The 23,294-nt window shown below is 54.1% G+C and overlaps 1 protein-coding gene across 14 annotated transcripts in view; it reads left to right on the plus strand.

The window, feature by feature from the left end:
- The window catches only part of TNS1 (tensin 1), a 187,007-nt gene that overhangs the window by 152,897 nt on the left and 10,816 nt on the right, over window positions 1–23,294 (plus strand). For 7 of the 14 annotated variants that reach the window (XM_016156683.2, XM_016156678.2, XM_016156686.2 and 4 more), the window contains 11 exons: window positions 78–274; window positions 1,269–1,344; window positions 4,931–5,023; window positions 5,619–5,642; window positions 6,134–6,172; window positions 13,355–13,553; window positions 16,555–17,696; window positions 20,687–20,773; window positions 21,520–21,651; window positions 22,023–22,115; window positions 22,859–22,936. In XM_016156683.2, coding sequence (XP_016012169.2) covers window positions 78–274; window positions 1,269–1,344; window positions 4,931–5,023; window positions 5,619–5,642; window positions 6,134–6,172; window positions 13,355–13,553; window positions 16,555–17,696; window positions 20,687–20,773; window positions 21,520–21,651; window positions 22,023–22,115; window positions 22,859–22,936 — 2,160 coding nt within the window. The remainder of the gene's footprint in view (window positions 1–77; window positions 275–1,268; window positions 1,345–4,930; window positions 5,024–5,618; window positions 5,643–6,133; window positions 6,173–13,354; window positions 13,554–16,554; window positions 17,697–20,686; window positions 20,774–21,519; window positions 21,652–22,022; window positions 22,116–22,858; window positions 22,937–23,294) is intronic. The other 7 variants (XM_016156676.2, XM_016156680.2, XM_016156675.2 and 4 more) reach the window with 4 other exon arrangements.

The following is a 23,294-nucleotide window of genomic DNA, read 5'->3' on the forward strand; positions in this document are numbered from 1 at the left end:
TCTGGGGAAATTAGGCCAGATCAAACCTTTCTCTCACAGTATGCTCATTGCCCTCTCTGCCCTGCCGTTCCTCCCAGGGGTGCAGGCTCGGGAGAAGCAGCCTGCAGAGCCCCCGGCCCCTCTCCGGAGGCGGGCGGCCAGTGATGGACAGTATGAGAACCAGTCTTCGGAACCCTCATCTCCCCGGAGCCCTGGGGTTCGCTCCCCTGTCCAGTGTGTCTCCCCAGAGCTGGCTCTCACCATCGCTCTTAATCCTGGAGGACGGCCCAAGGAGGTGAGTCCTCTGGTGCATTATGGGACTCTGGTGCATCGTGGGGCCACAGGGGGTGGCAGAGCCCACCTGAACTCTGCAGGACCCTGATGGTCAGCTGGGTGGTACTGACTTGTCATTAACCCAGTCCATTTTCCTCCTTGCATTCTCACCCTAGGGCTCTGGCATGGGGGAATCTGGAGCCCATTTCCTCCCCTAAATGGCTTTTATGCCCCCACATCTTTCATTAACACTGAGACCGAGTCCCCTTCTTGACCCCTAAAGCATGCTCCTGAGTAGGGCGGTAAGAATCCTGGATATGACAAGAGGACCACAGTCTCTTCACTCCACACCAGATCATACAGACTGACAAAAGAGTTTTTGAGCTCTTTCTAGATGAAGGGTTTTATCCAGAGGTCTAATTTCAATGCCAAATATTTACATTTCTGAGACATTTCAGTAGTTTAAGGCAGTAGGTTTTAAACTTCAGCCTACATAGCAATCACCAGGGAATTTGTTAACATGTGGATTCCCAAAACTACCTCCAGAGAGTCCAGCCTGTTAGCCCCGGGTCAGGGCCCAGGAATCTGCATTCAACACATGCATCTTGGAAGATTCTGATGTGATCATCCATGTCTGATAAAATCCAGGCTGAGTCATTCTGGATGTGAATGGCTTTTGGACAAACCTTTTCTTTCCTGTCTTCTACTGGCACCTGAGTGCTCTGCCCCCAGACCTTTCTCTTTGCCTCTTCTGAAATATTTCCAAGGCAAGTGCTCCTGCATTCTGCCCGTGCTGGACTATGGCCTTGCAAATGACATTTTTTGTTCTCTGGGTGACAGGGAGTTGTTGGGGCTGTAAATGGAAAGGATCACTCTTTGACATCTGTGTTTACCTGGGGAGGGTAGGTGGTCAGGCTGGCGAGGGGCTTTGTGGGCTGGTTGACGGGGAAACGCTTTTTTCTCAAGGTCATGGCCACCAGTGTATCTCCCCTCCCCCCCCTGTTCTTCTTCTGCAGCCCCATCTGCACAGCTACAAGGAGGCTTTTGAGGAGATGGAGGGAACGTCTCCGACCAGCCCACCGCCCAGTGGGGGTAAGAGCTTTCCACTAAGCCCCGTCTTCCCTGGGCCCCCTTAGGCCCCTGTCTCAAGCCCCGACTGTGTAAGCACCCCAGGTTTGAGGCGAGGGCTGCTGGCCCAGTTGGCAGAGCTGGAATCTGCCCCTGCTCGTCCCTATGGCTCATTTCACTCCGCCTTCCTTCCCCACTTGTCTTCCCTCCACACTCACGCACCTGAGGATGCAACAGGTGAAGGCTTAGGATCCGACCGACAGGCTAGGGAGCCCCTGAGCTCCCACAGTGTGGAGTTTTCCTAGTTTTGAGAGTCTTTGCATCCTGCATACAAAACATCTCCTATCCTAAAGTGACTCTTTGTGATTTGCCGGTGTGTCTCTGAGACAACACCTTGAGCTTCTTGCTTCTGACTCCCATTTCTGTGTGCATCCAGGCACCTCATTTAGTTTCTACCAAGGAAATAAAGGCCCAGAACGCTCAGGCTGACTGAGGCCATTGCCTGTAGCCATCCTTGGCCTCCGGGCTGGAGCGTTTCGTTCGGGCCCCCGATGCGCTCACTAGAGAGTCAAATCCCCAAAGCACAGAGGTTCCTCCACCCCAAGAGAAGATCCAGATGAGCACAGAAGTGGGACAGTGTCCCCTCTTTATGGTATGAGTGTCGTGAGGAGTGACTGGAGGAGCCCCTTGTGGGAAAGCGGCAATGGAACTGTCCCGGGCTGTGGAGTACTCGGGGTTCCCTTGAGGAGCCTGAGTGAGCAGAGATAGGAGAGCCTGGTGTTGCTCCGGGGTTGGGTTGGCCAGGCCTGGCCCAAGCTCTGCATTTGCCCCAGTGAGAGGGGCAGAGGGGGCGGAGGAGGGCGAGAGAGCTGGAGCCAGTTGTGCGTTCTCCTGGTGGGGCCGGCTGTCCCGTGGAAGGAGAAATGTGGCACCAGGACCTGGCCTTACACCAGCAGAACTTGCGTTGGCTGCCATCTTGGGCGTGCACGAGGCTGAAGTGGTGACCGAAAGCCATGGTTCTCTCTAGGGTCATGCTGTCCGATGGAAATAGATCATGAGCCACGTTTGTGATTTAAAATTTTTTAAATAGCCACATTATAAACATAACAGGGCTTCTCAGTGCCTTTACTCTGTCTCTCTCACTGTCCCTCTCACTCTGCCTCTGAGAGGAGACCACACGCTGTCTGCGGAGTGTCACCCCTTTTCTAATAAACTCCTCTTTTGACTCTAAAAACAAACAAACAAACAAAAAGCATGACAGGACACTGGAGAAATTAAATTTAAGGATTTTTTTAATTGAACCTGAAATATCCAAAATGGTATTGTTTCAATAGGTAAATAATATAAAAATATTAATGAGATGTTTTTCAAATTTTAAAAAAAAGTAAAAAGAAACTGGTGAAATTAATTTTCACAGTAGGTTATACTGAACTCCAAAGATCTAAAATATTATCGCTTCAACACGTAAAGATATATCGAGATATTTTGTTGCACATGGATCTTTGAAATCTGGTGTGTGTGTTACACTTACAGCTCTCAGTTCAGACTGGCCACAGTGCAAACGCTTGCGAGCCCCCCCTGTGGCGTGTGGCTACCATGCTAGACAGCAAGCCCTGGGCAATTTGCTCAAGAGACAACACCGTGGCCTTTTATGAGTCTGTGGACTCTCTCTCCCTGGTCTTACCTTTCACCTGCACACCTGCTCCAATTCTGTCAGTCCAAACAGCCAGGATCTTGGCCGTTACCCTGCCCGGGACAGAAGCCATGTGGGCTGAGCTTGGATTAGGTTTTGCCACTTGTTCCTGTCCCCATTCTTCTCTCTGTCCCCTTGGCCAGCCCGGGGTGACCCAGTGGGGAGGATAAATCAGAGGTTTCATCCATGCACGGGGCTGGGAGAGAGGACAGAGGCGGAGAAATGCAAAGAATTCTCTCAGGAAGCAAAAGCCTTGCCTCGCTTCAGGGCTACCCACTCATCTGCTGAGGCAGAAGGGCCAGATCCTGGTAAGGGGGGCCTAAGCAAGTAGGGGGCTGGAGGTGCATGAGGGGAAGCAAGAAAAACCTCCCGCACTTGAGGGCTGGAGAGCCTTCGTGGTCATTCCACGGACGGCAGCCTCTGAGCTAGGCTCAGTCTTCCATAATTAATTACATTCAAATTCATCTGTCTGACAGACATTAATAAGTGCTTGACAAGTGTCTATTGTAAGAACTTCTGTGCATGTGTAAAAAAGGGAGGGACAGAGACATGCAGGCCTAGACCAGCCCCCTGCCTACATGTGTGTGTTGGTACGGTTGTCCCCTCTGCCATATTCTTCTGTTGGGCATCTGAGGATGGAGTGGGGGCAAGTGCAGAACTGGGCCACCCACTGGATCCCTGTGATGTCTCACCATTCCCACGGACACCTATGCACACAGCTGCACATGTGCAAATAAGTTACATGCATTACTTACATTGAGAGATTGTATTTTTCGTTAGTTTCCTGTAGGTCTCGCTGTCTTTTGGGGAAGGGAGGCAGGGCCAGGGAAGGTACTGGAGCTGCTGTGTAGGTCCTGGACAGCTGAGGGCTGCAGCTCATCTGGTAAAGCCGATGGCGAGGGCCAGGCAGCCCCGGACTCTGGCAGATCTCTGTGGCTGTGTGTCCTCAGGACCCGTGACCTCTGCAGGCTCCAGATGGCTATGATAGGAGATACAGAGCTCATTTCTTTACTTCTCCTCAGAGGTACGTTAGGAGATGTGGCAGCCGCCACCAAGTAATCTCTTGACTGGGCGTAACAACCTCTTTGTAGATTAGCTCAGAGTCTGGCCTCGTCCTCAGCTGGTGGGACAAAGCCTGACAGCCCTTCCTGACCTGTGTGTTACGTGACACTTCTAACCCGGACAGGTGGCTTGGGAGGGATTTACGGTTTGCGCAGGGAGTTGGTGCTCTTGGCGGAGGATTGTGGAGATTGGGCTTCTCTCCCTTCTAGAACCCTGAGGTTTGGCGGGCACAGAAATGTTCTCTTTCTGGTTTTTGCAAGGGACGCATTTGGCTGGGGGGTCACAGATCTTTGCTGCAAGCTAGCTTGGGATGCAGGTTGGCATGGTTTCGCTGGCGATCCCTTCTCTTCCATCCGTTCTTTATAGGATGTGCCATCCAGAGGCTCCATTCTCTTTTGTTCTCATCTAGGCCAGCTAAGTGCCTTGTTTAGAAAGACTATCTATGTGGGAGGGGGGAGGTTAGGTGGGGGAATGCGAATCAGAGGGAAGAGGTGATAACATGGAGAAAGTCAGAGATAGCCCAAGAAACCTGCACGTCAGTTGTAAGCCATGGCATGTAAGGAGATCTTAGCAAAGAAATTAAAGGCCTAGGGGAAAGAGGGTTTTCTTAAGCTGAGGGGAAGGGCCAGGACAAGGGTACCGGATCCTGACTCCCTCTACCCTTTAAACTGTGGAAAAACACGGTTTTCCCATAGCAGCACCCCCGAGGGATGGGGCTCATTCTTCTATCCCTCTCCTGCGCCCACCCCTCCCCAACATGCCCTCACTTACGGGTGCCTCCCCTCCTTCCCCTCCCTTCTCACTCCCCCACCACGAGGCTCACTCCCTTTGTCTCCCCGCTTCTTTCTGGCACAGTGCGCTCCCCTCCAGGTCTGGCCAAGACACCTCTGTCTGCTCTGGGCCTGAAACCCCACAACCCAGCGGACATCCTGTTGCACCCCACAGGTGGTGAGTGACTCTGGCTAGAAGGGGGATGGTGGGGGAGGCCAGAGGGAGGCGTTTGGGGTCAGAGGACCCCTGTGGTCCTGGGTAGGACCTCAGGATCTACTCAGAGCCGAGGTGGTGGGTTCTCAGAACCCTCCTGAAAAGAAGGTGGCAGCTCGGGTGTGTGCCCATGCTGAGGTCGGGGGTTGAAGGGGGTAGGATCCCTTTGCAGCCTTCCTGCCCATTGACTTGTGGGGTCAATGCCACTCCCAGCATGCTCTGACTTGGGGATCTGAGTCCTGGCCTCAGTTTCCTTGGAGTTGGTCAAGTCCCTGCCAGAAGCCCGTATCCCCTGTCCCCCAGGGTTCAGACACTTGCGCACATGAACACAAACTCACACACATGCAGACACGCCCACACACACACAGAGCCCAGGCTCACACCTCGCGCATCCCTATCACGATTCCCAGCTCCTGTCCTTCCTGTGAGGGGAGGAGCAAGTGGGGGTCCCGGGCCCTTCATGGTCATTTTATGCAGGCTGGATCCAGAAACTTGCTCCCTAGACTGGTTTTAGGGCTGAGCTGGGGCTCCGGGGGCCAACTTGGCTTCTTTTCCTTAGTCATCAGAAGATCGATCCTGCCAGGTAGGAGCACAAATGGCATGCAAGTGTGACCCACGTGGGCACACGGTCTGGCACAGCCTCCCGCTCAGGAGGTGTCTGCATGGCCGGGGACACAGAGTCACCAGAGGGAAGGGCGCGGGGGCTGCCTTCACCAGGCCAGCACACTCTTGCTTGAGACACGTCCTGCAGAAACCCTGGGGCAGGGCAGGGGCTGTGACGGACGCCGCGCGGGCCAGGGCCTGCTGCTCCTGAGAGCGAAGCCTTCAGACCGCCCCCCTGGAGCCCCGAGGCCCTGCCGGGCGGGCCTCATCCCTCACGCCCCAGGGTGCTAATGTGGAGCGTCACCTCTGCCCTGGCCTCACCCCGACTTTCCCAGCTCCCTTTTCTCAACAAATTCTCTCTCTCAAGAAACGGCCTCTGTTAACCGATCTCTCTCTGTCTCTCCTTTGCGCTCTCCTTCTCTTCTTTCCTGCTTCTCCTTCCTCCCCACCTCTCTTCTCATCTTCCCTCAGAGGAGGATGAGGGGAAGGAGGTGACCGAGCTCTCCGAAGGTAAGCGTGGGTTTGCCGTGCATCGCTTCTCGCCGTCGGGGTCTGGGAATGGCTTTTCACACAGCTTGATCTGGCTGGCTGGCTGGGGGGCGGCGCTCTTTGCCGATCAGGTCTCAAGTGATCAGGCACATAGCCTCCTGATCCTCATCCCGCCCCATGATGAGCTGTCTCCCTGGACATTGCCCGAGTCCTGACCGAGGAGCTTATAGTGCTGGTTCAGGGACGGCCAGCGTCGAGGAGCTAGTGTGGTGGCACCTTGCCGATAAAATGCTCCTCCTGCTGCTGCCACCCCCGGTGGCTTTTCCACCAGGCTGCCTAGGGTGCAGCAAGCCCCTTCGGAGGGCGAGGGCCCGCACATGCAGGGAGGGGGCTCATTACTGCATTTCCAGGACGCGCGCCACATGTAGAGCTCAGAGCGGGGTTTTTCAGCCTCGGCACTACTGACGTTTGGGGCTGGACAGTTACTTGTGGGGGCTGCCCTGGGAATTGCAGGGTGTTTAGAAGCATCCCTGGCCTCTGCACCCACTGAGTCAAAGTGTTTCCAACGTTGCAAATGCTTCCTGGGGTGGGGACAGACATCCCCGTCCAGAGCCACTATCTTAGAGTCACGTGTTGCCCCCTTGAAGCCCTTGTCTGGTTTCTTATCAACATAGATAGAAGGAAATCTGTCTTTCTGGGATCTCAGATGCCTTTGGGGATTTCAGAAAAGTTACAGACCTACCCCTGTGCCTCCAGACATCATGTACCTAATTTTGACGGTTTCAGGGAGTTAGCATGTCTGTGTCTCTGCTTAACCCCTGATTTAGATGAGCTCCACACTGTACATGGGGAAGCAGAGAGGGGGTGTAATCTGGTTGAAAGCCTTTGACTTATTAGGAACAGAATTCAAGTGATGACTCAGCAGCAGGTGAACTGAGCGGGTGCCGGTGCGGGCGACTTGTGTGTAGTTTTGTGGCATCTGAGAGTGGTTCGAGCCATCTCTGCCAGGAGGGCTTGGACAAGGTGGTGCCGAAGCATCTTCCAGCTTCCAACTAGATGTTCTGACTTCCCACCTGGGCCCTAGTTCCATGTGGCTGGTTTCTTTGAAAATTCCATCTGGTTTTCTTAAGCCCACTTCCTGATTTCCTTTGCCCTTTACCACCTTGATTTTCTCCTCCCAAAATGCGCGTGGGCTGTGCCCCTCTGAATTTGCCATCCCCCAGGTAAGATGGCCAGAGTTTTCATGAAGCTCTGCCCTCATCTAGCTAGAGTTCAGGCAACCACAAAGGGGTGCATGGGGGTTGCAGAACAGGGCATCCTCAGCAGCCAATTCTAGGACAGGGAGAGCTGCGGCGTGTTCCTGGCTGCTGGTCCCCGACAGGGCAGGGAAGCTGGGACAGGAGTCTAGAATAAGCGGGCGCCTGGAGCCAGCGTTCGTGGGCGTCAGATGCCCACCCACGCTCTCCTCTTGGTTGCGGACTCCAACAGACTGGTGGGACCTCAAACCCTCTCTGGTAGGAAGGTCTGAGGTAGATTATCCCACAGGCTGACATGTCAGGCCCTGTCTGTTATGTTTCCCACTTTGGGGCGATGCTTCAGAGGAGTGGGCATCTACAGCACTGAGCTCTCAGACCTGCCCATCGTGCGTACAAATGATTCTCAGCCTGCAAGACCGAGCCCTTTGACCTGCCCCTGTCCGTCCTGGAGCCACGGTTAGAAGACGAAGGTTCTTAGGGGTCAGCCCTGCCACACCCACCGTATTCTCAGCTGTGGAGCTGAGGTCATGTTTTGGGGTAAGGGTGGCCACATCTGCTCAAAGTCACAGGAGGCAGTAGGGCCAAGATCGGACTTACCGGTTGGTCTCCTGTCTCCTAGTCGAGTGGCCGTTTCAAAGCCTTTCTCCTGTGTCCAGGCGCCATGCCCTAGGATTCCAGCATGGGGGTCGGAATTGCTGTTGTGGCCTAGGCAGTAGGGGGTCAGAGTGGGGTAGGGCGGGGTAGGGGGGGTAAGGAGCAAGGCTGTGGGCAGCCAGCTCTGTTTTTCCTTACCTGTGCACTGCCTCCCGGATCAGACTAAAGCACACATTCTGAAGCTCTGCTTGCTTTCCTTGCTGACATTTTGATGGGAAATCCAGAAAAAGATAGCTATGAGGAAAAATGGTCAGAGGCAGAATTACTCAGCTAGGGGAAAAGAATACTTTAGGGGAGTCTGCTGTGTTCGAGGTGCTTTACATTCATTTGGTCATTTATGGATTCATTTCATAAATATTATGTGTGCCTGTTATGTGCCAGGCACCGTGCCAAGCTCTGGGGATGTAATGATAAGCAGGATCATTGGTTCCTAATTGCATGGAGCATATGCATGACGGGAGTCAGAATTAACGGTCAGTCAGAATTACAGATCGAGAAAAGCATTCTGAAGGGAAGGGATGCAGTTTTATGAGACCTTATAGCAAGGACCCTGACCTTGGCTTGAAGAAGTGAGATGTGAGGGTGAACGACATTAATTTGGTGAGGCTAGGGTGGGAGAAGAGCCTTCCATGTGAAGGAAAAGGGCATGTGCAAAGGCCCTGGGGTGGGAGTCAACAGTATGTTTTCTCTAGGAACCGCCAAGTCAGTGAGGCTGAGAACAAGGAGGAGTTGGAGGCTGGAACAAGGGGTCTCGAGGTGGAGTGTGGTACAGAGTGAGGTTCACCAGGCAAGAGCAAGACCATGTGTGGTCATTTGACACATCATTTTGTTTAATTATCACAGAAGCTCTTAGAGGAAGGTGACAGGAACCCCATTTTACTGACAGGGAGATGATGTTCATTCGGGAATGTTAAGTGGCTTGTGCAGGCCCACAGTCAGTCAGGGGTGTGGCCGAGAGCCTCCGGCGGTTCAGCAGGAGGAGGCTGCCCCTTTCCATGTGATCGTATGGGTCACGACCTCTGAAGACGGGACAGCGACTTTACTGGACATGGGGACTGGGTACTCTTCTTCAGGAAGGAAGGAGAGAAAGAAAGCCTGCATCGGTAAAGACATGAGGGCAACGTAAGAATATCTTCCCAGCAGTGACACCGGATAAGAAATAAATGACTGGAACTTCTTGCCCAGAGGAACGGGAACGGGGGGTGTTCAGGTTCGGTTCCGTTTGTCCAGACAATTAGATGGGACTAACGTGGCATGAAGGAAGACATGAGACTAGAAATGGGCCCCCCTGGGAATTCTTCCAGCTCTGAGACCCTTGGTGATGGATGTACTGAGGCGTCTGGGATTTTAGGGTGGCGCTGTGTCATGCATCTTTATTGAGCACCTACTATGTGCCAGGTCTTGTGCTAGGCACTAAGGATATGACGTGTGAGAGAGCCTGGTGAGGACAGAGATGCTAAAGGACATTTCAGCGTAAGATAGAGCGCTGAGTGGGGTGGAAACAGGGTGTAATGGGATCCCAGAGGGTCCCATTATATCCCCAGAGCTTGGCACGGTGTCTGGCACATAACAGGCACACGTAATATTTATTAAATGAATCAATAAATGACCAAATGAATGTAAAGCACCTTGATCAGAGGTCTGAATATAAAAGTTCTGAAATTCTAACTTTCGAGGTCCCGTATTGGACTCTGGAGTCTCTTTACGTCCTCCCTCTCCACCACACCCACATGTCCTCCTTTACTTGGAGTGGGTGGGCCCCTTCTCTCCAAGCAGAGAAACCCTTCTGGGAGGCAGAAAATGCACTTCGGGGTGTGGGTGAAGAGCCAACAGTGCCCCCAGCCTGGTGAGGCCAAGTCACTCTTGGGCCTCCAGCTGCTCTCACCCGCCAAGAGCCACTTGGAATGGGTTTGGGCTCCTGGAATGTTCTGCATGAAGCACCCTCCCCGGCCCCACCTTGCCCGCCCCTCCCAACCCCGTTGCCTCTGAGCACAGCTGCTCCAGGATTGGAGGAGAGGAGGAAAACAGCAGGAGAGAGGGGTGGAGGGAGGCCGGCCTACGCAGGGCTCAGGCACAGGTTGGCGAGGGTGGGGCTGCTTATACACTTATACACGGCTAATTGGAATTAACAAGAAACAATTAGAAGGAACTTTCCCATCTCTTATCACTTGATCCTGGCTGGGCAGGTGGGTATTTTCATTCCCATTTTGTAGATGAGGAAACTGAGTCCCAGAAAGTTTTGGCAGCTTGTCCAGGTCACCCCTCCCGTAAATGAAAGAAGGGGGACCCACAAGTTGTACCTCGTCCTGAGGTTGGGAGGAGAGATGGAGTAGATAGGAAAAGGAGGCATTTTCGACATGGAAATTGGAGTCTGAAAACTTGGGAAAACTGATTTTTTTTTTTTTTTTTTTTGTCCAAAATGTTGGTTTCGAACAGTTCTAGAGATGGACTCAGAAAGCCAAGTAACTTCCCAGAGGCCCCTCTCGCTCTGAGTTCATGAGTGAGGAGCGGTGGTTGAGTGAAAGGGCTTTGCTCCTCCCGCCTGGGTGGGGGCGGGGTAGCGGGGAGGGGGCGTCGTGGGCGGGAGGGGGCTCAGACTTCAGAGGTCATCCACGTGGGTTTTAGCTTGAACTTCTGGTTTTGGCAGGAACTCCAAGGGAATGAGACAAAGCGAATGTATGTCTCTTAGGTCTTGGTTGTGATGCTCTTCTCTCCGGGTGGGCTGGCTGGTACGGGTCATACATCTGCTAGTTTGTGGGACAGACCCATATTGAGGGCCCCCTAGGTGCCAGGCACTGAGCGAGGTACCTGAATACAGATCAGCAAGGAACCCGGGGTGGCCAGGGGGCAGATGTATCTCACTGCTGTCTCTGAGTGGGAGAGAAGGGGTTCCAGGAGGAAGTTTTGGAGGGAGTGAGGCCGGGCACTGAGGGATGGGTGGAGAAGGTGGGCTCTGGCCTTGGGTCTCTGTTACTGTGGATGCAGGTCCCTGTCTGATAGTCCCTTCTGCCAAGCTGGGTTACCCCAGGGCATGGAGCTAGCCCCTAAGGCTAAAGACACACTGAAACTATCAGCACCCCAACTTTCAGCTGGTCATATGTCCAGTGGGCCAGAGAGCAGGCTCTGGGCCAGACTGCCTGGGTTCTAGGGCTGACCCGGCCACCTGCCACTGTGGGACCAGGTCAAGATCTTTATATTCTCCAAATCCTACTGTCCTCATATAGCTGTTTGCTATTTCTATCATTATTGATGGAGTTGGCTCTTCTCTGGCTGGCGGGCTGGAGTTCTGGGTAGGAGCCAGCCTTGGGTGCCCCCGTGAGGCTGTGGGCCCCCCTCTAGGCCACACAGAGCCAGCATGGAGAATCAAGAGACCGTCTATCCATCGCTACCGGTTGGCTGTGTGTCCCGGGGCAGATCGCTCTGCGTCTCTGTGAGGAGGAGCTGGGTCAGCTCAGGGGTCGGCAATCTTGGTAAAGATGGTTTCATGGCAACACGGTCTCATTCATTCGTGTACTGTTGTCTGGCTGCCTTCACGCTGCCGTTAACAGAGCTGAGTCTCTGTGATGGAGGCTGTCCGGCCCACCAAGCCTAAATGTTTACTGTCAGGTCCTTTACCAGAAAGCGTGTCTGCCTCGGGTCGGAGGGTGTCCTAGCATCTCCTGGCCCCGGCAGGGCTTCAGGCGATGACACATGGCAGTGGATGAGGCCTGGGGCTTCTGTGAGGTGGGTGCGGGTGGCCTGGGCTGGTTGAGGGGGCTCTCGAGGTGGCCTTGCTGGCCTCCATCCATGTGGACTCCAGCTTTGGGTACCGAGGGGCTGGTGCTGCATCACCCTGCACCCCGTACCTGGAATAGGTAGTCCCTTTGCAGACATCCTGCCCTGTCCACTCTCGCTGCTGTCGGTTGAAGGGAACTCTGTATGAAAACCAAAGGACAGACTGGCAGCCTCTGGCCGAAGTTGTACACGGAATCCCCCTCCCCCTCCTCACCCTACCCCCTCTGTAAAGGACCCCGTTCTGAAAGACCCTCCTCTCCTGGTATCCACAGGCCTCCGGGCCTGGGTGCAGGATGTTAGGCTGTGGGGCCACTTCAGAAGCCATGCCCAAGAGGCTGCGCCCCATAATACCTTGGTGATTAAGTTCCTTCTAAAGTAAGCTTTTCTTTGGGCTCAGGCGGAGGCGGGTATTCTTGGACTTAGCGACCAGCACAGTTTTGGCCAACAAAGGCTCCAGGGGCCTGGCCTGCCTGGGGCGGCACTGACCCTTCAGTTCTTCGGTTCCTCAGGCTGGTTTCAGCAGATGCCCTAATTGCAGGCAGAGTGCGGGTCTGTGCTCAATCACGTCCCTCTTGAGGGAGACGGAACTGGTGCCAGAAATGGAGGTGGCGGGAATGCCATCCATCCCTCATCATGTCCCTGGAGAAGCCCAGGGCACCCTGCTGCTACTCTCTGTTTAATATCGAGTTGGTTTTGGGGCCGGCCTCAGAGGAGGCACTGGATAAGCACTGGCTGGGAGTCAAGAGGTCTGGCTCCTGGCTGGGCCTCCAGTTATTTCACTGCCCGGGGCCTCAGCGTCCTCATCTGTAAGGTGGCCTTTCTGGCGCCTATCCTCCCCACTCGCTTCCTCTTAGGATGATCTGAACATCAAGTGGGGATAATGCTGTCAGTCTCGGGAGGAATGCTAAGTGTATCAGGCAAGGGGGTGGGTGTGTCTGGGTGTGACGGGACTGGGCGTGACTCGGGACTGGGCGTGACTCGCCAGCACAGGCCCGCTTCTGGATTCTGGGCGTGGAGTGGAGCCCGTGTGAACCCTGGCACTGTCCTAAGATGGGGCAGGGCCGGCTAGACCTCTGGGTCCCTGTATAGCCCAGATTCCAGTGGTGCCTGAGGCAACTAGAAGGGCCTGGCGGCGGAGGGGGGCGGGGAGTTGGTAGGGGATCGAGTCTTCAGAGAAAAGCAGCAGCTAAGGGAGATGCCAGCTATGGATGGCTGTCCCAGCTCTGGGCAGGGCTTTGAGAGTCTGTGATGGCTGTGAGTCCACTTATAAGATGCCTCTCTGAGTGAGGCTGTGGCTGAAGTTCTGTGGGGCCTCCTATAGCTTCTCCAAGGTGCTGGAAAGAGGGGTAGGCATGGGCAGGCAGGAGCCCCAGGAGAAGTGCCCTCTGCATGCTTGGCTGTCCTTTTGGGGCTGTCCCCACAGGCAGAACACCGGAGAGGCAGGTTCCCTGGCAAGCTGGATGGGGTCCACACTGCACCCCATCAGTCTGTGCTCAGTCTGTCTCTGTGCCCTTTCCAGAGCCTCGGAGCTACGTCGAGTCGGTGGTGCGGACGGCGGTGGCTGGGCCCCGAGCCCAGGACCTTGAGCCCAAGAGCTTCAGCGCCCCAGCTGCCCAGGCCTATGGCCATGAGACGCCCCTGAGGAACGGGACCCTGGGTGGCTCCTTTGTCTCCCCCAGCCCCCTCTCCACCAGCAGCCCCATCCTCAGCGCTGACAGGTAAGTGGGGAGAAGGAGCACTTGGGGGTGAGAGTTCAGACCTGGTCTAGCACAGGCGAGGCCTCTTGGATTTGCCCAGGGTGTGGATGGGCAGAAATAACATCCAAGTTGCTGTCCATGGAAAACTAGCTCATCGGGGTATCTTGAGAGAGCAGCTGCTCAGTGCCACAGCTTGAGGATGAATCCGCCCTAATCCCCAGGCTGATTCGATTCCAGCATCCAGAAGTGTGCTGGAAGGAGTGAGGCTTATGAAGATGAACCAGGAGTAGTCCCTACCCCAAGTTTAAAATCTAACAGCAGTTAATTGCTATGCAGTGAGTATTTCCTATACATCAGGCATTTTGCTAAAGGCTTTATACAGTTATTTTATTTAACCTGGAGGTAATCCTATGAGGTAAGCACTGTTATCATTTCCATGTTTCAGGAGAGGAAACTGAGGTACAGAGAAGCAAAGTAGTTGCTCACGGTCCTGAAGCTAAACAGTAGCAGAAATAGGATTCAGACCACAGGCGTCTGGTTCTGAGCCCACGTCTCCGTCCTTTGCCTCAGACCTGGGTTAAGGTGCCCATCACAGGAGGAGTCAGATGTGCCCAGAGCAGATGCATAATTAGAGTGCTCGAAACGCAGAGTAAGGGGCTGTGATTTCTGGCTAGGGGTACAGGGAGGGCGCCTGGGGGTTGGAGGTATTTGCAATGAGGCCGGATGGATGAGCAGGGTGTTGGAAGATGAGGAAGGAGGGAGAGGGCATTCTAGAAGGACAGAGGGCTGGAGGTGCGGATGTGTCGGGGGGTGTGGTGCTGAGGGCTCACAGCCACAGGTGAGGAGTATCGCTGCCGAGTGTGAGGAAGGGTGTCTTGCTGGGGGTGTGGCTGGCATTCTGAGTGGGTCACAGAGTGGAAAGCCCAGAACTGGGTAGGGGAGGGCTCTAAGGAGGGAGGACCCCATTTTTGGATACGATGAGAAGCTTCTCGGCTAGAGGGTGGCTTAACGACGGAGAGAGGAGAAGATGACATAGGAGAGGGAGCTTGAGGTCAGCCTAGGAAGGGCATAGTGTACCAGGCATGGGAGGAGAAACTCGCCCCAGCCAGAACCCTCAGGAGAGACTCTGCCACTGACCACCCCTTCCCACGTCCGCTCCCTCCCTAGCCTGGGATCCCAGGGGCCAGGAAGTACTCAAGCCACCTCTTCACATATCTGCAGGTCAGGGATGGCCTGAGTTTGCTGTGTGCCCTACATTGGTCCAGGGCAACATACCCCTCCCAGGTTGGGGCAGGCGGCTGGGTGAGCAGAGGCAGTTTTCTTCTGGATTCTAAGAATTCCGAAACCCCAAGCCCAGCCTGCACCCCCAGTCCATCTTACTCCCTCCCAAGCCTCCTGATGGGTAGACAGCTCCATTTCTTAGAAGGCCTGCCTCTGGGCAGAGGGTTCAGTCCCCTAAAGGAAAGGGAGTCTTCCTCACCTGCCCAGTCACCACCGTTGGGGTCAGACAGCCCTGACCTCAGGAAGTTTTCACTGTTTCTCACTCGCTTTCTTCCTGCCATGGTGTTGGCTTTATTCAGGACTCAGCAAGCTCACATTTCTCCTCCGGGATTAACCTTTAACCTTTCAGGCTCTGTCTCCCACCGGCCCCACCCCACTCAGCCTGACATGTCCTCCCGTTCCTCAGAATCCAGGTTATGCTACCGGAAAGTGGCCATTCTGCTCTGGCCCCTTCTAGGACGTGAGGTGGCCTTTGTCCTAGCCTGGCCCTGACTTCTCCCTGCCCTAGGCTCTTGCCTGCCACCCCCACCGCCTACCTCACATTCCCTGGGGGACACGACCTTATCCGAGCCAGCCCGTGTGGGGCTGGCCGGCCCGGCCTCGAGACTCCCAGTCTCCAGCTCCAGGCTTTGGCCCGTCGTCTTAGGCAAGGACCTCGCCCCCACCCGTAAGGGGCTCCTGGTGCAGAGCCTGCCTGCCATCTCTCCACGGCTTCCGCTTATGCCAGGTCCCTGCCAACTTTTGACTCTCCTGCCGTGACATCAAGGGATAGCAGTTGGTGTCTGGAAAGAATCAGGGTCATCTTAACGAAGCTCCCTCATGCCTTCACGTGGGGAGACTACCAGCAGAATCCAGGTTTCCCGACTCCCAGGCCATTGCATTGTACTCCTTCCCTAGGGGCTTGTACTTAACTTCAGAGGAGAACCTTTGATTGTGGCTATTTCCCCAGATACAGCTCCCTCCGAGCTAAATTTTATCAGTTTTAGAATTGGGAACAAGCTCTGAGCTCATCCAGTGTAACTTCCAATGGAGAATAGTCCCTCCACAGCATTCAGGTCGGGAGGTCAGTTGGCCTCTGTTTAAATGCTCCTAGTGATTGGAGTCTCATTACCATGTACGGCAGCTTGCTGCATGAGTGGCCGGATCCAACGGCTGGAAAGCGGACCTTATAATGAGCTGAAATCTCCTTTTCCGAGACTTCCTTTTCTTTGCTTTTTGGAGCTACCCGGGAATGAAAGCCCAATTCGAACACTCTCAACATTTAAAGATAATGATGGCACAACTGAGGAAACTGAGTCAAGGCGGGCCTACTTCCAGTAGGAATGGGATCCCGGTGATTTGACCCTCTCTCCGGTCTTCCGTTTCTGTGATAGTGGAGGTGACATGAGGACAGCCACTTTCAGTTTCGGTCCAGGACAGTGCCTTGCTTTGACTTGCGTGGTTCAGGAGCCAGCACAGGGCAGTGGGGTAAACGCAGACTTTGGAATCAGACACAGCCGAGTTGAAACCCTGGCCTTCTCTGAGCCCTGTGGTCGTGAGCCTGTTGCTTAACCTTTCTGAGCCTCAGTTTCCGCTTCTGATGTTCCCTTGGCTGATGTAAAAACCCTGACCTGCCCGTGCGTGTGAGCGGAGCCCTTACTGTCATTATTAGTGGTGGGAGGGAGGTCTGGGTGCTCGCCGAAAGCCTGTCGTTCATTAAATACCATTTACCGATATCTCCATCTGCCCTTTCTCTCTCCAGCACGTCAGTGGGGAGTTTCCCATCAGGGGAGAGCAGTGACCAGGGCCCCCGGACACCCACCCAGCCTTTGCTGGATTCTGGCTTCCGCTCCGGCAGCCTGAGCCAGCCCAGCCCTTCGGCGCAGAGAAGCTACCAGAGTTCTTCTCCTCTCCCGGCTGCGGGCAGCAGCTACAGCAGCCCTGACTACTCACTGCAGCAGTTCAGCTCCCCAGAAAGCCAGGCCCGGGCTCAGTTCGGTGTGCCCGGCGTCCACACAGTACCGGGGAGCCCTCAGGCACGCCAGAGGACAGTGGGCACCAATACTCCCCCTAGCCCTGGCTTTGGTCGCCGAGCCATCAACCCCAGCATGGCTGCCCCTGGCAGCCCCAGTTTGAGCCACCGCCAGGTGATGGGCCCACCAGGAGCTGGTTTCCATGGTAACACAGTTTCCAGCCCCCAGAGCAGTGCAGCAACCACTCCAGGAAGCCCTAGCCTGGGCCGGCACCCTGGGGCCCATCAAGTTTCAGGCCTCCATGGCAGTGTGGCCACCACTCCAGGAAGCCCCAGCCGGGGCCAGCACCCTGGGGCCCACCAGGCCTCAGGCCTCCATGGCAATGTGGTCACCACTCCAGGGAGTCCAAGCCTGGGCCGGCACCCGGGAACCCACCAGGGCAACTTGGCCTCCGGTCTCCATGGCAATACAATAGCCAGCCCCGGAAGCCCCAGCCTGGGCCGGCACCTGGGAGGATCTGGATCTGTGGTTCCCGGAAGCCCCAGCTTAGACCGGCACGTGGCCTATGGCGGTTACTCCACCCCTGAGGACCGGAGACCCACGCTGTCCCGGCAGAGCAGTGCCTCCGGCTACCAGGCTCCTTCTACGCCCTCCTTCCCTGTGTCCCCTGCCTACTACCCTGGTCTGAGTAGCCCCACCACCTCCCCCTCGCCGGATTCAGCAGCCTTCCGGCAAGGGAGCCCAACACCGGCCTTGCCAGAGAAGCGGAGGATGTCCATGGGAGACCGGGCGGGCAGCCTCCCCAACTATGCTACCATCAACGGGAAGGTGTCCTCCTCACCTGTCGCCAGCGGCATGTCCAGTCCCAGTGGGGGCAGCACCGTCTCCTTCTCTCATACTCTGCCTGACTTCTCCAAGTACTCCATGCCAGGTGGGCCTCTCCTTCCACCAACACGTCTCCTGCCGACAGATTAAGTCTACCAGTTAGGGTTTCTGTTCTGACAGCCTCTTGGCAGACACACCATGGGTGGATCACCGACCTGTGGGCCTCAGTTACCTTATCTGTATATAATGGGAGTTGAAGGTGGACGTAAAGTAAATGCATTATGGTTGTGGTGACTGTGGGGCATGGAGGAGGATGTAGAGGATGTAGATGCCAATGATGATGATGACGATGATGATGATGAAAATAATAATGATAGCATTATTGTTATGATTATCATCACTATCACAGCCACTACCGCTTGTCGAACACAGGCTGTGTGCCGAGCTCCGAGCTAAATGCTATCTCATTCATCCTCACAGCCATACACAATGCAACTGAGGCTTGGAGGGCTGTCATTTATCCAGGGTCGGATAGTTAACAAATGGCAGAGCCAGGCCGCCAATCCAGGCCCATGCTACCCAAAGCTAATGCTCCTAGAGTTGCATTATTGGAGTTGTTTTATCATGTCTTCCTTTCAAACCTGGACCTCCATACCTTTTGCCAGCCCTTTGTTTCTACCTTTTGATCCTCACTTTACTCACATCACTAATATTATCTTTGGCAGCCAGATGTGATATGGGACAAGGCCAAGGCCTGGGCATTTCCCTGGAGTCTAGTTTCTACCAACCCAGCTTCATTAAAGCTTGTGCGAGTTTGCACACTGAATTCTTCACTTATCACCAGAACTTGGCCTTTCTCGTTCTACTTAGAGAGCTCATTATCTAAACACGAAGGTCAAGGCCTCGGCTGATTTGCAGCTTCTCATCCAGACCTGGAACCTGCCTATGTGCAGAGAGGCCCTGTGGTCCTGAGGCATTTGAAGACTATTGAGAATGTTTTGGGCAGTCTGGGTTGGGCCCCAGCAGCCCAGATTCTCAATGTCACTCCCAGATCCTGCCCTGAGCCTGCCAAGCCAGGACACCTACAGTGACTCTGCACTCCCCTGCTTCCTGCTGCCCACCAGAGACATCTGGTTCCCAGCTTCTCTCCCTGGAAGATGCAAAACTTCTAGTAGTTGGGACATTTCCTGTTTCCCACCATCTTCCCTGCTTAAAATAGCCATTGGAGTCAACACAGGAAGGCACATGGAGCTGCAACCGCCTCTGACAGATCATCAGGCAGGCCCAGTGTCAGCGGGGGCCTGGGGCTTCAGAGCAGAGAGAGGCAGCTTGCAACAGTTGCATGGTCCAGCTGCCTACCCCAGAGGCCCTCCTCAGTGCACAGCTGCCAGGAAGGGGAGCTGACCTACTTGCCCCCTCACTGTCCTCCGGAGACAGATCCCAGAAGTCTAGCAGAGTTTAAGGGATACGTTGAAACTGACTAAGCACTGGACACGGAGCCTAGTCCCTGTCTCTGGTCTGAGCCCTGAGCTTTACAGCTTCATTAGCTCAGGCTCCCTCTGCTCTGGCCTCTCTCAAGAAAGGAGGGGAAACGTGGAAGTGGAATATACCTTTCTTCCTCTTTGCCCATCCCCTTTTCTATTTGTTGTTGTTGCCAAAAGATGAAGGAAGAGGTTGGAGAGCGAGGGTCACGCATCCTGATGCCTACGGGCAAGATGTGGTGTAGCTGGTACTGAACCGGCTCCTGTGTTGACTTACCTGGGAAGGTCTTACAAGAGCCTTTCTATTAACCATCTGTGTGACCTGGGCAGATCACTCCCCTTCTCCGAACCTCACTTTCCTCACTGTAAAGTTAAATGGTTGGACTAGATGCTCTCGGAACTCCTTCTAGTACCTCACGTTCTGTGAAGTCATCCCTGGTCCGCAACGGGTCTGCGGTGGGGAGAATCTCCCAGACAAGTGGAGTATGTGACACACGGTAGACGGCTTCTAAATTCCAGGCTGAGTCTGCCCCTGTTTGTCCCAGGTGGAAGCGATGGTTTTCCCCCTATCCAATGCGCTTTCCACGTGGGGAATGAGGAGGGGGCGGAGAGCAGTGGATGAAATGCATCTTTCTACCTTCATCTGCAAGGTTGTTATGATAAGGTTGAGAAACTGAGCCTGTGGAGAAAGGGGCTAGAGGTGGGGAGAGAAGCTGCAAGAAGGGTTTAGTTTGATGCTTCTAGAGAAAGGGGGAGATGGGGTGGAGTAGGGCTTTCGTTGGTGCAGTGAGAATGCCATACCAGGCTCTTCAACAGGAGAGCAGCTCTGTGATCCGTGAGCGTTGGTGGAAGACAGTGAAAGGGTGAGAAAGCTGCTCAAGGTCCCTTTTAGCAATACTTTGGTGATGTTTGAGGAGACTAACTTTCTGCGTTAGTTTCCTAGGCCAGCATAACGAAGTACCATAGGCTTAATGCCTTAAGACAGATCCCATCTGATCTTGGAAGCTAAGCAGGGTCGGGGCTAGTTAGCACTTGGATGGGAGACCCCGTAGGAAGACCAGGTGCTGTAGGTGTAAATAAATGAAAAATAAAAAGTAAGGGATTGTAAGCTGACAAGGTCCTTGCAATCTGTGAGGTCAACCAAAGGTTGCCTTGCCTAAAAAAAAAAAAAAAAGACAACAGAATTAATTCTGTGACAGCAGTGGTGGCCAGAAGTCTAAACTCAAGATGTTGGCAGAGCTGGCTCCTTTTGGAGGCTCTGAGGGGCAGCCCGTTAGAGGCCTTCTCCTAGCTTCCCATGCTTGCCGGAAATCCTTGGTGCCCGTTGGCTTATAGATGCATCTCTCCAACGTCTGTCTGCCTCCACGTTCCCATGGTGCTTTCCCCTTGTGTCTCTATGTCTCTTTGCCTCCTCGTACGAGAACACCAGTCCTATGGATTGGGCCCACTCTAATCCAGCATGACATTGTTTTTAACTTGATTACATCTGCAAAGACTCTACTCCCAAATAAGGTCACATTCACAGATACCGGGATGAGGACTCTAACGTAGCTTTTGGAGGTCATAATTCAACTTGTAACTATTCTTTTCTTTTTTTCTCCTCCCTCTCCTTCAGACAACAGCCCCGAGACCCGGGCTAAAGTGAAATTTGTCCAGGACACTTCCAAGTATTGGTACAAGCCTGAGATCTCTAGAGAGCAGGGTGAGTGCTGCGGGACACTAGAGTCCATCTAAGGTCACAGCTGGCTGCTGCCCACCACATCTTTCCTGGGCAAGGAACTTTGGCAGACTCCTTCCTCTTTGCTGTAGGTGGTGGTCACAGAGAGGGGCTGGGATCCAGGTCAGACAGGAAGCGTGATCCCCAGGTGAAGTGTGGGGGAGCAGAATCAGTGGTGGTAGGCGCTCCTTTGAAGGATTTTTAAAAGCCGCAGAGTCTCGGTTTTCTGGGCAAAGTAAAAAGCCAGGCGAGATCATAGGAAACCTGAGCTCTCCATCTGCATAATGTGGGAGAGTTTTGCACATTTTACAGAGAAAACAGTTGGGATCGTAGGGATAGAGATGAAGTCTGCCTTAGCACCCAAAGAAAGTCTGTGTGGATGTAGGACAGGGCACGGGCGACTATGGACCATGGTCGAATCCAGACTGCCGCCTGTTTGTGTAAATATGATTTGATGAACACAACCACATCTGTCGGTTTATGTCCTGTCTGTGGCTGCTTTTGTGTCGCAAAGGCCGAGTCGAGTAGTAGCAACAGAGATTGCATGGCCTGCAGAGCCTGAAATATTTACATCTGGCCATTAACAGAAAAAAATTGCCAACTTTGGTATAGGAGGACCCTTAGGAGTGTTTGAATTCTAACAAAGAGTGAGGCTCCAGAGGCCTGAGGATAAGCAGAGCCAGTGCAGTCCATTTCTTATTTCCTCTTCTGTCCTCACCCCTTCCATTCAGCCATCGCACTCCTGAAGGACCAGGAACCAGGGGCCTTTATCATCCGTGACAGTCACTCCTTCCGAGGGGCCTATGGGCTGGCCATGAAGGTGTCCTCTCCCCCTCCGACCATCATGCAGCAGAATAAAAAAGGTAACAGCATCTGCTTAAGTGGGGGCTCAGGGCCAGGTAATCTGTAAGGTTTCTTCGAACCCTGAGGTGCAGGAAGAGCTTGGGGGCCGGTCGGGTCGCTAACACTCGTGGGAGCTGGCCTCGGCTGTATCGGACTCTTCAGCAGAGGGTCAGAGAACAGGGAAGGCAGGTTATTGGGACGCTTCGGTTGTATCCTTGAGGTGCAGAGAGGAGAGCTGGTCGCTCCATTCCAGGGTTCTGGCCGCATCATCTCTACGACCTTTCTCCCGTCATAGCCCACGTGCTCTGAAGTTACGAAGCAGCAGCATTGGGCGGTGCTGGGAGGATACCGTGAAAAGTGACTAATCCTCACTTCTTTCTTTTTATCCCAGGGGACATGACCCATGAGCTGGTGAGACATTTCCTGATAGAGACCGGCCCTAGAGGAGTCAAGCTCAAGGGGTGCCCCAACGAGCCAAACTTTGGTGAGATGTTGTCCCCCAGCCTCTGTCCCCATAGTCGTCGGTCTGTGGTGTCTCAGGCCTGTCCCAGGTTCCTTTGCCACAGGTTCTGCCAGCCCTTCTTGTAGGTGCAGCGGGGAAAGTGAACGGTGGCTTCCCCTCCTCTGTACTTCCCTTTTTCACTCAGCCGGATTCCTTCATATTTATCCTCCCCCGCTGACTCTGGTTATCACTATAATCTGAACAACAATGACAACAATAGCAGCCCTTACTGACCACTTACTATGTGAAAGTCACCGTCTAGATCCCTTATATCACTTCTGGTCTCACGACGATCCCGCTTGGTGGTGCCGCGGTCCCATTTTATGCATGAGGATACTGAGGATCATAGAATTTAGACTTACCCAAGACCGCACGGCTAATAAGTGACTGAGCTGGGATTTGAGTCCATGATTCTTCGGGTCTTCTGCTGCTCTGTCCTGAGAGGGGCCCCAGCAGCCGGAGGGACTTAGGAGAGATGTTGGGAGTAACTTTCTACAAAGGAGAGTTGTTAGGTAACCTCGTGACTCCTAGAATGAGCCTCTGGAATCTTCTCCCTTGGGTCTTGCTAACAAAGAAGGAGGGGATTTTCAGCTCTGTTGGTGAGATGATGAGAGAGTAATAAAGAAGCTAGACGGTGGCTAGCGGCGGGGAGGGAGGGCTTCCCCAGTGCCTTTGGCCCGCTCCTGGTAATGCCGCCCCTAACATCCTGTCTCCCCCCACTGCAGGATCCCTCTCTGCCCTGGTCTACCAGCACTCCATCATCCCACTGGCTCTGCCCTGCAAGCTGGTCATTCCAAACCGAGGTAGGAACCTGAGACTTCTGGCTCTGCCAGCGCGTCCTCGAGCTGGCCTCCTCTGTGTCTCAGCCCGGTCAGCCACTCCAGAATGCAGGCCAAGGTTGGAGGATGCGAGTTACATTGCCAGTTCTGGGGGAACTCAAAACCACTCCCCTTTTTTGGTGTTAAAAAAAAAAAAAAGAAAAGAAAAGTTTATTAAAAGCTTAATTCCAGGAATGTACATAATTGATTTGGCACATTGTTCTGGAAAATTCTCCAGAGGCTTAAAGAAATTCAGACCGAATCCTCACAATAAGCCTTGTTTTGGAGGAGGCGCTAGAAGTAGGAGTCAGTCACGGGGAGGACCGGGGCCTGGAGGGTGGGG

The sequence above is a fragment of the Rousettus aegyptiacus genome, unplaced genomic scaffold (genome assembly GCF_014176215.1).
Source record: "Rousettus aegyptiacus isolate mRouAeg1 unplaced genomic scaffold, mRouAeg1.p scaffold_m13_p_2, whole genome shotgun sequence".
NCBI lineage: Eukaryota > Metazoa > Chordata > Mammalia > Chiroptera > Pteropodidae > Rousettus > Rousettus aegyptiacus.